Source organism: Ahaetulla prasina, chromosome 7, assembly GCF_028640845.1.
Source record: "Ahaetulla prasina isolate Xishuangbanna chromosome 7, ASM2864084v1, whole genome shotgun sequence".
In the NCBI taxonomy this organism is placed as follows: domain Eukaryota; kingdom Metazoa; phylum Chordata; class Lepidosauria; order Squamata; family Colubridae; genus Ahaetulla; species Ahaetulla prasina.
In genome coordinates, this window is record NC_080545.1 from 74,432,758 (window position 1) to 74,446,811 (window position 14,054).

The window sequence follows — 14,054 nt, forward strand, 5'->3', positions numbered from 1 at the left end:
GTTACTGAAGGACACTTCTAAGCATCAATGAACTAATAACAAAATACAACTCTGAAAGCTGTGCATATTCATTATACTTAGGATAGAAAACAGAAAGTCAGCAACAGAAAACATCCAATACTGGTCAGGAATTTCTATCAAGCACTTGTAACTTCTATACTATCCGCTCACCATTTGGGCACTAACATTTTATTCATCACAAGATCAGCTTAAATTGAGATATTTCATGGCTTATCTATCAAAGCATCCAAACTATATTTCAGCAATGAAACAATTTCTTAAACGTGTCATCAGTATTACCGTATAATCTCAAAGTTCTAAACTAAATTAAAAATAAGTTCCTATGTATAAAATTCAAAATGCACTTGACGTGATATATGGTCTACTATTGCTCTTCATAAATTTACTTGCAAATACAGAAGAGGTAAAACTAATCCATCTTAAAAGAAGCCCTTTCTATTTGCAAGGGTGCTACTTGTAGGTTGTTCCTATCCTATAGCTACTCTTGGTAATGAGGCTGGAAAGAATTCCAAAACTTATGCTCCGTTTTTCCTATCTTATTATATAATTGGCAAAGCAAAAGATTTAAGAAAGTTTGCTGTTTCTCAATAACAAAAGCATATTTGAAGTTTATTACTGCACACAGATTTTTTGAATAAATGTGTCCCATATTAGCATAATTAATATACAATACTTACTTCCTTCACCATAAAACAGGAGGCCATTATAAAACTTCGTTTCTGCCTAGGAATAAAAGTAGATTTGTTTTTCTTGCACAATAGTTTATATAGTTTTAGTTGATAGAAATGCATGATTACATCTTAACTATTAAATGTAAATTAAACACGTATGCAGCGGCTTCTACATGATATAAGAGATAAGAGAGATTTTACCTCATGTTTTAACTTTTTGATTTCACAACAAAGAGCAGCATATACAGTGATGACTTTGTTCAGAACCTGGATAAACAAGAGGGAAAAAAACCCAGGCTACTTTTATAAACAGAATAAAGGAAGGGAGAGAATGTATGATACCATCTGTCTCACATACAAACTTTAACACAGAAATAAATATGTTTAATTCAAGATGGACATTTCAACTTTAAGAGCTGGGGACTTCATGAATCCCATCCTTATCTCCTTGTCACATCTTTTAGATTATAAACCTGGGAGCAGAGAATATCCTATTACTGATTTTTGACAAGCAGCTCTGGAAATATTTCTAGTGAAAGGCAAGATAAAATGATTTAAAACTTATAAACAAAAGATATATTTTGTAAAGCACAAAAAGAAACTGTGATATGTTTGTAATATGTTTTTGACAATAAGCAACATACCTTGTTTTCTGTCTTTATGAGTTCAAGTAAGGAAGACTGTTCATAAGGCAAAAGCTAAAATTAAGCAAAAACACGAATGGTTTAAGGGAAAATCAGAGATTTGCAACATGATTGTTTTAGCTAAATGAAATAGGAAGCTTAACCCAAACTGCAATTACATAGGACAAACCGTGTACTATACTCGGAGGAAACAAGTACCATACCGGAGAGCCAAGAGATCCTTTAAAAATTTCATCCCAAAATTATTAAACAGATGATGGTTGTCACAAGCAAAATAGCAATAGTCAAAAACTTGAAATATAAATATTGGAATGGGGTGGAAATATTATACCTTACTTCTAGAACTCAAGGGCCAGGGGCTGGATCCAGCCACGGGGTATTTAGATCTGGCCGCGCAATGGCTTAATTAGCCGGCACTATCAGCTCTGGCAGCAAACTAATGCCGATGAGTCAACAAACAGTACTTCAGCTCTAGTCAAGCAGTTGATTTGCCTGCTATGAAGAGGCATAGCAGCCCTCGCTGCTTTTATATCCTGTGGGGTGTGGCTCCATGACTCAGCACTTCCTAGGCTGCTTTGCCCCACCCCTGCTTCTGTTGTTCCCGCCTCTCCTGCCTATGAAACCTAGGGTCCAGCCAGGCCTGATTGCCATCAGAGGTGTGGCCTGGGGGGGGAAGTGTCAGGGGATGGAGGCCTCGTTATCTCTTCCACCTGGCCTGCTGGCTCCTGGAGCTGAGCCAGGGAAGCCGGTGCTCCCGAGGTAAGTCCTGATGGCCCTACCCCATCACTTTCCAAGTCGCTTTCTGGCAGGGGGCCCAGCTCGGGGGGGCGCAGACACAACAAAAGGACTGGCCCATGGTGCTCTTCCAGCAAAAACGGAGCTCGGGAAGACAGGCCCTCCGAGCTCCGTTTTTGCTGGCAGAGGGTTGCAGGAGGCTCTTGCAGCTGAAAACAGAGCTCAGGAGTCCATTTTCACTGGCAAAGGGCTTGGGCCACTACAGGCGCCCTTGACACAAGTGATGTCAAGCTGGCTATGACTACCCAGGCCCCAAGAGGTCAAACACAACCCTGATGCAGCCCTCAATGAAATCAAATTTGACACCCCTGTTCTAGAAGCTTATTTAATGAGTTAAAATGCTATCTTATCAGAGGCATGGAAAAATGTACACATACATACTGTATATAAAGGATTTTTCCCCCCAACTAGAATATTTCAGTACATGCATAACAAATGAATAGTTGAACTAATTAAATATAAACAAATACACTAACCAACTTGGGGGAAATTGCAAATGCTTCTAATGATGGCCTGAAGCCAAAGTAGCCTATAACGAAGTGCATGGCGGCAGTTAAATATTAATTATTCAACAGAAGGTGGTTCTAGACAGATGGCTCTCAATGTAATTATTCAAAAGACAGTATGCAGGTATTCCCTCTTCAGTGATGTTAGATTAATCAACAGACTTTTCAACATGAACCCAGAATGGAACTGGAGGGAAAGTCCCACATAAAAAGCAATAGGCTGGGGAAAGTTGTTCTGAATGTCTGGTTGTCTTATAAAATTCTGTGCAAGTATAGTATGTAATTGAATAGTAAGAGGCTTGAGTAAAATGGCATAGGCACATAAGGCATACACATACATTTAATGCAATGGGGTCAAGATTGAAGTCCCAAACATCTCCAATGGAATCATCCAATGCATCTTCAATTCTCTTCAGCTGGGAAGTATATGCGTCAAGGAATTTCCCATAGTTCTTTAACTGCACTTCAGCGTGGATTTCTATGAGTAAACAGCATTTTCATTATCGTATTTGGAAATATGCTGATTAAGCTTGGAATCACAAAAATTACCTAAATTCAAACAATTACTTATTTACTTTTTTAAAAAAATCACTCGAAGTACCCTCTTCCATCTTCTTCACAGAGGTTTTTTGCTCCCAATCTGTTATTCTAATATTATTAAACAATCTATTATAAGGCTATATAATAATAATTTTAATTATTGTTTGTAGGAAAAAAATAACATTTCACCTCAAGTCAGTCATTCTGCTATTTTGATAATGGAATTTATTGCAGGAAGATTTATGAAACAGATTTCAAACACTAAAGAGCCAGTGAAGTTTCCTTACAGCACAAGCTCTACATGGATGAGTTACATTATTTTGTAAGTTTTACAGTGATATTCCAACCAACTGTAGGGTACCAGGCTAGGGATAAATGAACTATAAATTTCATTATTAACGTGTAAGAGGGTATGCATGTTGCGGTTTCGTATTAGTACAAATAAACATTCTTTATTTAAATGTTTAACCAAGGAACTGGAATTACAACAGGCAAAACAAGAAGCTGTTTTTCTTTTTATACACTACTAAACATGGTTGCTTACAATAAAGCATTTTAAATTCCTTTTAGTATCTACAACCAAAGAGACTGAATTTTAAAAGACTCAGTTGCTTTATGATTTCAGCAACAATATACAAGTGAGTTAGAGATTATGTTCTAATATTGACAAAGCAATTTATAACCAAATGTCAATGCAAAGGCAAAACTACTCAAATAAATTCATTGTATTATGAAATTTTCTGGGTAACTATTATGCAATATATTTGATAAGATAGTTTTGCAATTAAATATTTCATAAGTGACAAAATATGTATTTTATGCATGATAATTAAAAACATGTGGAAGTGTGCAGAATATCTCCAAAAATGATATATATTCCAATTAATATTCATATCGTAACAGTTCATGCACGTCTGTAAAAAAGTTCCAAAATATAAATGAAACAGACTGTCAAATTCCAAATTCTGCAAATTAAGGAGAGAGATGCATACACCAAGCCTCTTAACAACTTCAGCATGACTTCATAGTTCACTTAAAGCAGAGCACAGCTGGAAGAATAAAGTCTCTATCCAAAAAGTATGTGTAAAATTTGAAGAATATCTGCCAATTGCCAAAAAAGCAACACAAAAATAAAATAAACTATTTGGAACAATCAAGTGAATCGGAAACCAACAGAAAGCAAAGAGGAAGTAAAGTATTATCAGCAGGGAAATTGCTGTTGAAGAGAGAAGAAAACATAATCTCAACTGGGAAGAGGGAAGGGCTTTTACAGAAAAAAACATTCTACCATCATAGCAGGTATCCTGCTGCGCCGGTTGGGGGGATTGGGAGTGGGAGGCACCGTTCATCGGTGGTTCTCCTCCTATCTCTCCGATCGGTCGCAGACGGTGCTGACAGGGGGGCAGAGGTCGGCTCCGAGGCGCCTCACTTGTGGGGTGCCGCAGGGGTCGATCCTCTCGCCCCTTCTGTTCAACATCTACATGAAGCCGCTGGGTGAGATCATCAGTGGCTTCGGTATGAGGTACCAGCTGTACGCTGATGACACCCAGCTGTACTTTTCCACACCGGGCCACCCCAACGAAGCCATCGAAGTGCTGTCCCGGTGTTTGGAGGCCGTACGGGTCTGGATGGGGAGAAACAGGCTCAAGCTCAATCCTCCAAGACAGAGTGGCTGTGGATGCGGCATCCCGGTACAGTCAGCTGAGTCCACGGCTGACTGTCGGGGCGAGTCACTGGCCCCGATGGAGAGGGTGCGCAACTTGGGCGCCCTCCTGGATGAACGGCTGTCTTTGAAGATCATTTGACGGCCGCTCCAGGAGAGCTTTTACCAGGTTCGCCTGGTGCGCCAGTTGCGCCTTTCTAGACCGGGATGCCCTGTGCACAGTCACTCACGCCTCGTGACGCCTCGCCTGGATTATTGCAATGCTCTCTACATGGGGCTCCCTTGAAGGGCATCCGGAGACTGCAGTTAGTTCAGAATGCAGCTGCGCTGGTTATAGAGGGAGCCCTCGTGGCTCCCGTGATGACATCTATCCTGCGCAGACTGCACTGGCTACCTGTGGCCTTCCGGTGCGCTTCAAGGTTTTGGTAACCATCTTTAAAGCGCCCATGGCATAGGGCCGGGCTACTTACGGGACCGCCTACTGCTACCAAATACCTCTCACCGCCCGTGCTCTCACAGAGAGGGACTCCTCAGGGTGCCGTCAGCTAGGCAGTGTCATCTGGCGACGCCCAGGGGAAGGGCCTTCTCTGTGGGGGCTCCCACCCTCTGGAACGAACTCCCCCCAGGACTCCGTCAACTTCCAGACCTCCGAACCTTTCGTCGCGAGCTTAAAACATACTTATTTATCTGCGCGGGACTGGACTAGTTTTTTAAATTTTTAAATTTTATAGGGGTTTTAATTGGTCTTAATATTTATACTATTTTAATAATCTGGCTTTTTGAATAAGTTTCTTAATGGTTTTTTAATCTGTATATATATGTTTTTATCTGCCTGTGAACCGCCCTGAGTCCTTCGGGAGATAGGGCGGTATATAAATTCGAATAAATAAATAAATAAATAAATAAATAAATAAAATAAATAGCAGCAGAAATCTGTAACATTTAGTTCTTATAACTTACATAGGTAGTCCTCCACTTACAACAGTTCATTTAGTGACCATTCAAAATTACATCAGCACTGAAAGTGAGCTAAAACCGTTTTTCACACTTATGAACACTGTAGCATTCCCAGGGTCATATGATCAAAATTCAGATGCTTAGCAACTGACTCATATTTATGACAGCTGCAGTGTCCAGGGGTCACATGATCACCTTTTGCGACCTTCTGACAAGCAAAATCAATGAGGAAGCCAGATTCATTTAACAACCATGATACTAACTTAACAACTGTAGTGATTCACTTAACAACTGTGGCAAGAAGGGGCAAAACTCACTTTAACAAATATTTCACTTAGCAACAGAAATTTTGGGCTCAATTGTAGTCATAAATTGATAACTGCCTGGATTACAATAGACATTATATCCTGTTACATTATTGTTACACAAAATTAACTCAAAATTAATGAAATATGCAGTGAAGATCTTTTACTCAGTATTCATCTGAGTAAACTTCATCTCATACGTCATCACACACTAACCACTAAAACACATTAGACTTCTAACCTCATTTATAAAAATGCAGTAGAAATGAAGAAAATCTCAATCCTATTCACTATAATATTGATCTATATACGAGAGGCACAAATTATACTCCAGTTTTAATCCAGATTAAACTAGGTCTAACCCATTCCTTATATTCCGGATTCTCAGTAATTATTATCTTAGGTCTTTCAAACTTGAGCACTCTTAGTTAAGTAGATGCAGTTATTGGTCCTCTCCTCCAGATTAACTAATCCGCATAAAAAATACCATAGTTTACTGTTGAACAAAAGTGCTTTAAATCAATTACAAACTGTCAATCATTTGAAGCCATGTTAGCAAAAAAACAACCACCACCAAAATCTTCCGCAGGGCACACAAATATCTGTCATGTTCTCCATTCTTAAATTTTGCCCTCAAACATGTTAATGATCATCTAGGGTCTGCGTTTCAATTTCAAAAAAGCCCTAAAACGATTTATTTCAGTATGTGTGCGTTTACCCTTACAATATGGTAGAAACGCAAGGGCTGAGTAACACAAACGGCAAGGGTGTGTTAATATTCCGTAATTCACTGGAAAGAGGAATAAGATTTCAGAACAACTTTTGAATCACAAACTTTCCTGCTTCGGACAAGAAGTCCTGTGTGTGTGTCTGTTGCATATCTGGGGATTTGGCAGAGGGTTTCTCCCCACCCACCCCATCTTTAGGCAAAGCAGAGTGTGAACTTTGTGCAAGGGAGACCCGAACTCTCCTTTTAACCCCCAGCCACCTTGACTGGGGAGCAACGGATGGACGAAAGTACGTCCTTTTGCCCCCCGCCCCCCCTCAACCGCAGCAGCCTACGGACAAGCGCTGGGCACAAGCTAAGGTCCTTCCTTCAACCCGGGAGGAAAGAGTTAAAATTCATCCCGAAGGAAAAACCCATTCATTCCGCCGGGACGCGGGGTGGGGGGGGAACCTTTCGGCGAAGAGGGCTTGGCCATTCTCCCAAGAGCCGGAGCCCCATTGCAGGCGCCCCTCCGCAAATCTCTCCTTTGGTTTGGCCGGATTCGGAGCCAAGGTTCCCATTGCAGGCCTTCCCCACCCCACCTCTTACTCTGAGAGCCGTCGTCAACGCGGTCGAATTCCCAATCCGGCGAGAGGGTCTCCAGCGCCATGACGGACCCACATCCAACGGTGGCGGCGGCGGCAGCAGCGGCAGGAGCACCGCTCCTACTACAAAACACGGGATTTCCTGCCACGCCCGCAAAGCCTATTGGGCAATGTAGTTCTCAGGTATAGAAGGGGGCTGAAAGGAGGCTGGACGGAGAATGCGTGGTGCGCGTTCGATAGCGGCTCCTGGCGGATGAGGAGTCGATAATCCGTAAGAAGAGTGGCTGTGATTACTTAACATGGCGGGTAGAGGGCGGTATTGCTCAATACACAGTTTTTACATACAAATAGTGACTTTCGATTATCTTGTGACTTTCGTCTTAGGTCTCAAGGAAAAAGTTACGGTTCTTGTTATTAATAGTCAACCGTGTCTAAAATATGCAGTTCCGTATAAATAGGGTCAAGTTATAATACAGAATGTGTGCCTGATGTAAGATGAGGCCAATCCCCTCCTGCTGAATTAAGCAACAATTCACAATTCTCAGCTATTATATCCTATACTAGCTTGGCAAACGATGTAATACTGGAGAAAGATAAGAAAAGCCAAACCTTGACTAGATCTTAATAATAATGGTGATTTCCCTCTTTGAGTTATCAAACTTTTACCAAATAAATGTTTGATACAGTTGACTACACATGATTTGTTTGGCAGGGAAAGTGAAATGTCAAAGACAGTAAATGGAACATGTGCTTAAAATGTTAGTAGCCAAGAAAAAAATGAAGCTGTGCAAATGTTGAAAAATGGTAATGCTGGTTCTGAAAAAGTGCTAAAATATGAATGAATGCTTACGAAATGGAGTTTTCACATATATAAAACTGCCTTTGTGCCTGATGACTGGAAGAATTATGCTCTTGTTGCTCTTAACAAGAATGAATGCAAAAGTTATAAATGGATTAGATTAAGTGCGCCTGGAAAGGTATTTTGCAGAATTTTGACTGAAAGTGCAAATGACAATGAGCAATAAGCCTAGTACTATAGTTGATAGTTGTTTTGTACAAATGCTATTTGTACAAAATATCCTTTAAACCAGGGGTTTCAAACTCAAGGGGCCAAATCTGGCCTGCAGGGTGCTTAGGTCTGGCCCATCGGGCCGCCCTTACAGCAAAGGACTGGCCCATGGTGCTTCTGCCAGCAAAACGGAGCTCAGAAGCCAGTTTTCTCTGGCAGAACACTCGGGCCATCACAGGCACCCCGACATGAGTGACATCGAGCTGGCCATGCCTACCCCATCCCAAGGTCAAACATAACCCTGATGCGGCCCTCAATGTAATCGAGTTTGATTACATCTGCATTAAACAGATAAAGAGATTGCTATGGCAGAGTTCCCCAACTGTCGTGTCCCACTCCTCCTCTGACGGCCGGGTCGGGGAAGTCCGTATCAAGCGTGCCTCTGCAGCTCTGCCAAAGTCCTATCAGAGTCCTCAGGGCAGGCAGGAATCCAAGATGTGACTTCAGCAATCCAGATTAGACTTTGCCTGACTCAGAGAATGCCAGAAAGCAGATCCTTTATATAGGCCATGGGGTGTGGCTCCATGACTCAGCATTTATCCAGGCCTGCCCCTCCCTTCCTTTTGATGACGTTCACCTCTCCATTCTCCGGAAGCATGGATCTATCCATTGCATTGTTTCGTCTCCAGCTGTTGGTAATCCCAGCTCATGGCTGGCTTCAGGCGCACATGCTATCGGAGGGAGGTTTGTTTGTTCGGTTTGTCCGGGCATGGTGCCAGGGCTGGGGGCTGGAGGCATGCCAGGACATTCTTCAGCACTATCAGAGTCTGGCAGGAGATAAGAGGGGCCCAGCTGCGGCGGGGGGAGCGAGCGAGGCACAACACCAACCTTTTCAGCTTTGCGGACGGGGAGGGGGGGGGAAAGGGGAGGAGAGGAAATGGTTCCACACAAGCAGCAGCAACTGTGTGGGCTCACGCACAGCTCTATTTGCGCAGGTGGTGAACACTTGCGCCCACTGTCACACAAGTGGGGATCCACATGCACACATGCTCTCCCACCGCTTCTGCGGCCCAGTTCTGAACCGCTCACAGCCCACCAGTGGGCCGCAGCCTGGGAGTTGGGGACCCCTCTGCTATGGTTTAGCCCTTATTATACCATCCGCATCATATTTTTATTTTTTTGCTTAATTTGCATAGTTTGCCCATTTCACAGTAGTGACTCTAAATGGAGAGCCACAGCATATAAAAACACAATTTAAATAATATTAAAAGAGCATAAGAAAGCCAAGATAACTAACTTAGGAAGAGCAGTGAAACTTGATGCTGAGCATGAATATGCAGGTTAAATTCCTCTTCTCCAGTATGACATATATGAATGTGAAAAAATTTATAGTGTAGCTGCTGAAAAGTTAGGAAAAGTTTCCACCATCCTTAATGCATCAGCTTGCAGTAGCCCAGGTAAAAATACAATAACTTTAGTTTAATTCCTCAAGAGGGGACACATGTTGTCTTTAGGACGGAGAGTATCAACAGGTTTAAAAAGACCAAAATGGTGACCACAACTGTCTGTAGAAACCCCCATTCCTTTTTATATGTATCACATATGTTGCCTATTTTAAAGGGGGAGACAACGATTTATAATGGTGGATGACTTAATTCCAAATGAGGTTTTTAAATTGGACTTTGAAACAAAGTATTTTTACTGATATCTGAAAAAACAGTCATTCACCTAAAATTATTACTGCTTTTCCTGGAAATTTTTTCCTTAGGAACAAATACACATACATATAGTTTAGGAAATATAAGTAGAATAGCTGCACCACACCTTTTAATTAACAGAACTAGGAATTCTGGAATTCTTTGTTAATTAACTTCTCTAAACAATGTGTATCATTTGCTTTTCTTTATAAAAAAAAAGTTCAAGCATCTGATATTAAACAGTGTAAAGGAATCTTAATTGTTATTAAGACCCTTTCTTGCAATAAAACCCAAAGATGGGTAATTCAATTCAATATGTAAAGAGAGGCAGAATGCGAGCATGCAGTAGTTTAAATTAATGAAAATAACTTGGCATGAGAGAAAGGTTAATGTGGGTTTTAATTCAAGTGTAATCTAGATAATAGCAAACATCTCATCAAATAATAAAAAATTGCCACAATAGGGGGAGTGTGTATCATTCTTTCTCATATAGCCCAAGTACAGTAGAGGAAAAGGAAAAAAAATCAGAACTAAAACAAGAAAAACAAGCTGCCTGTGAAAACTTGCTTAAAAGATTTTTCCCAGCTGTGAGAAAAATACTATTATAGTCGATTGTCAGAAGATAAATGAGAGATTGTGTTACAAAGTAGACAAGCAAGATATAGCATTCGCACTGTAGGTCTAAAAAAATGTTATCCAGTGAAATGTGTTGTAATATTCCCAGCTTTCTCCAAGACATATTGTATTACGCAGGTAGTCCTTGATTTACAGACATTCATTCAGTGACCACTTGAAGTTACAATGGCACTGAAAAAAATGACTTATGATCATTTTTCACACAGTTGCTAAATGAGGAGATTGCTTTTCATGGGTTTTTTGTTTGTTTTTTTGGTGTGGGGAGAAACAGGACAGGCTACATGGTGCCTTTGGGCAGGTCTGATATTTATTTATGTATTTAATTAATTGATTTGGAATTGCATTGGAATCTATACTCTCCTGTCCAGAATAGAGGGCAAAGGTAGGAAGGAATTGTATGGAACATTTTTTGGTTCCATACAACTGGAAACAATCTCACCAGTTTGTTCAATTGACTGTTCCTATCAAGACAAAGCAAACTACTTTTCCCCTCTGTTTGGAAGGCAGGAGTAACATCTGCCCTTCTCTAGTCCTCTGGCAGTAAGCATGTCCTCTGATTTCTCAAATAATCACACAAAAAAAGACACCAAGGTGACATCTGCACATTACTCAAAGACAGGGGTGAAGACAAGCAGGTTCTGACAGGTTCTGGAGAACCGGTAGCAGAAATTTTTAGTAGTTCGGAGAACCAGCAAATACCACCTCTGGCTGGCCCCAGAGCGGGGTGGGAATGGAGATTTTGCAATATCCTTCCCCCAGGAGTGGGGAGGGAATGGGGATTTTGCAGTATCCTTCCCCTGGAGTGGGGTGGAAATGGAGATTTTGCAGTATCCTTCCCCTGCCATGCCCACCTTGCCACACCACGCCCACCAAGCCACACCCACAGAAGTGGTAGTAAAAAAAATTGGATTTCACCACTGCTCCAAGACTCTCAGTTGTAATGGAGAGAATATACCCATGATAACCAATTCTCCCTAATTCTTTTTTTTTTATTGAAAGAGTTTTAAAAAAACAAAAACATTTTTCCCCCTTTTTTCCCCCTCCCTCCCAAAAACAAAACAAAACACCCCCCTCCCTCCCCCACCCCCCGGCTTCCCGGGTCAATCACAAGGTAAAGTCCAATCCAAATAACCACATCCAAAGCTTTTCGTCTCCCAACCCCCTCCCCATTACATAAAATAACTTTCTAATTATTCAAAGGCAATCTGATATTTCTTAATCTGATCCTTGAATATCTGCCTCAATTAGTTTAGCTGGTAAATCCTTCCTGATATATACAACAATTCCATGCTTCTTTTCCAAAGCTGATGCAACAAAATGGTTACCCAATTTTGAATTAATTAAATATTTTTGGTCTGATAATTTTATATGTGTCTCTTGCAAACAAATCACATCATTTTTAAATTGTTTCAAGTAGTGAAATATTTTCCTTCTTTTCTGAGCTGAATTCAAGCCATTAACATTCCATGACAAGATTCTATTTGCCATTACTGGCCTCCTGAAGCTTTGAAGCAGACAACGGAAGCTCCTCCTCCGGTATCTTCCGTCTAGCTCCTCCCACAGCTTCCATAATGGGATCCTGACTTTTACTTTGAGACTGTTGCTCTTCTTTACGCTTAAGGGCTCCTCTTGTCACCCTTTGCTCTTGTGGTTCCTCTAATACTGGCAGCAATAAAGGCTCTTGGGTCACCACGCCTTCTTGAGTCTCTTGAAGTTTTCTATCACTTCTATTTCGACTTTCAAAACTCTAGAAAGAAAACCCAATCCCTTTAAAACAGTGTCAATTCTATATCTGTTTCCTTGATAGAATAGTGTCAGTCCAACTGGCACCTCCCATCTGAATTGAATCTGATGTTTTTAAGTTCTTGTGTAAAAAGCAAATTCCTTCCTGTCTCTTAACATCTTTGAAGGAATCTCTTTCAACACCTTCAACTCCTGTTCTCCAATTTTTAAAGTTGTCTGATATGAAACTTGCAGAATTTGATTTCTCATAGTCCTTTTCACAAAATAAACCACAATGTCCCGAGGAAGCTTTCTCTGTCTTGCAATCCAAGAATTAACTCTATATATTTTATCAATTTGGTAAGCTACCTCTTGGGGTCCGCTTCAATAAATTCAGCCAATGCTTCTGATATAATTTTTCTTAAGTCTTCCACGCTCTTCTTGCATACCACGAATTCTAAGAGCTCCTTCCATAAGTTTATATTGTAATATCACAACCTGATCTTCATTTTGATCCACTTTTTTCTGAACACCTTTCATTTCGTCTTCTAAATACTTATTTGACTGAGAGATCTGTTGCATTTCCACTTCCAATCCTTCAATTTTTTTACTCAGTCCTTGAACTGCCATGAGAATATCTTCTTATTTTTGCATTAAAATTCTCCATCATCTCTTTTGCCTATCTTCAGAAAGTTTTAATTGTTCTTTCAATATTTCCTCAAGACTTGGTTCAGATCCCTTCTTCCAGAAGGCTTTAAAGGTTTAGCTGCCATTCTGTCTTCAAAAGAATCAGGAATTCAAACTTAATAACTCTCCTTCCCTCCTTTCAGTATAAAAACTCCGCTTGTAACAATCCACAAGTAACGCTGCTTCATCGTACTAAAAATTTTACTTTCACTTTTAGACGCCATTTTAAAAGTCAATTAATCAAAGACAAAGAAAGGTTTCAAATTTCAAAAGGAGTCGGTACTTGCCATGTTGATTCTGCATCAAAGATTGAACGCCAGAAATTCTGCCTGCTTGGAATATCAATCAATTTAATAAGTCCTCTGGAGCAGAAGCGACATTCCTCTCCTTTTCCCTGATAAAAACAGGGGCGTGCTGAAGTTGGAAAGAGTGGAATTCGGTGGGGTCATAAATCCAGGAAAATTCGCTCTTGAGAGCAAACCCCCTGTCAGACCTGCCACTCTTCCACAATTCTGATAACCTCTTTCACCCAGAGATTATGCTAAGCTCAGTGAACAGTGATTTATTTTCTGTTTCACTGACTTTTACAATCTTCTAACACGGAGTGCTCTGTTTGAGCACCCAGCAGGAGGGTGACGTCACTGGAGCCTCCCCAATTCTCCCTAATTCTTGACTGTCTTGACTTATCTTCTTCCTTTTGTCATAGCTAGATCCAGATGTTAGAAATCTGAGCAGAAAAGTAGATCTTCCCCATCTGTAACCTTGCCCTATGCCAAACTTTATCATGGCTCCTTCTCTCCTGCATTTTATGTCAAGACAGTCAAGATTATGTCCTATTGTTTTTCTTTTCTTCTTCCTATATATATATATGCTTATACCTCCTTATATTT

At 40.7% G+C, this 14,054-nt stretch overlaps 1 protein-coding gene across 4 annotated transcripts in view; it reads right to left on the minus strand.

Moving 5' to 3' along the window:
• The window catches only part of WASHC4 (WASH complex subunit 4), a 42,889-nt gene extending 35,329 nt beyond the window's left edge, over nucleotides 1–7,560 (minus strand). For 3 of the 4 annotated variants that reach the window (XM_058189568.1, XM_058189566.1, XM_058189567.1), the window contains exons 1-5: nucleotides 7,418–7,560; nucleotides 2,976–3,115; nucleotides 1,337–1,390; nucleotides 894–959; nucleotides 699–744 (exon numbers count right to left, since the gene is read on the minus strand). In XM_058189568.1, coding sequence (XP_058045551.1) covers nucleotides 699–744; nucleotides 894–959; nucleotides 1,337–1,390; nucleotides 2,976–3,115; nucleotides 7,418–7,478 — 367 coding nt within the window. In that variant the 5' untranslated portion in view covers nucleotides 7,479–7,560. Of the gene's footprint in view, nucleotides 1–698; nucleotides 745–893; nucleotides 960–1,336; nucleotides 1,391–2,975; nucleotides 3,116–7,417 lie in introns of those variants that run through there. The other variant, XM_058189569.1, reaches the window with a different exon arrangement.
• Nucleotides 7,561–14,054: the final 6,494 nt, after the last annotated feature.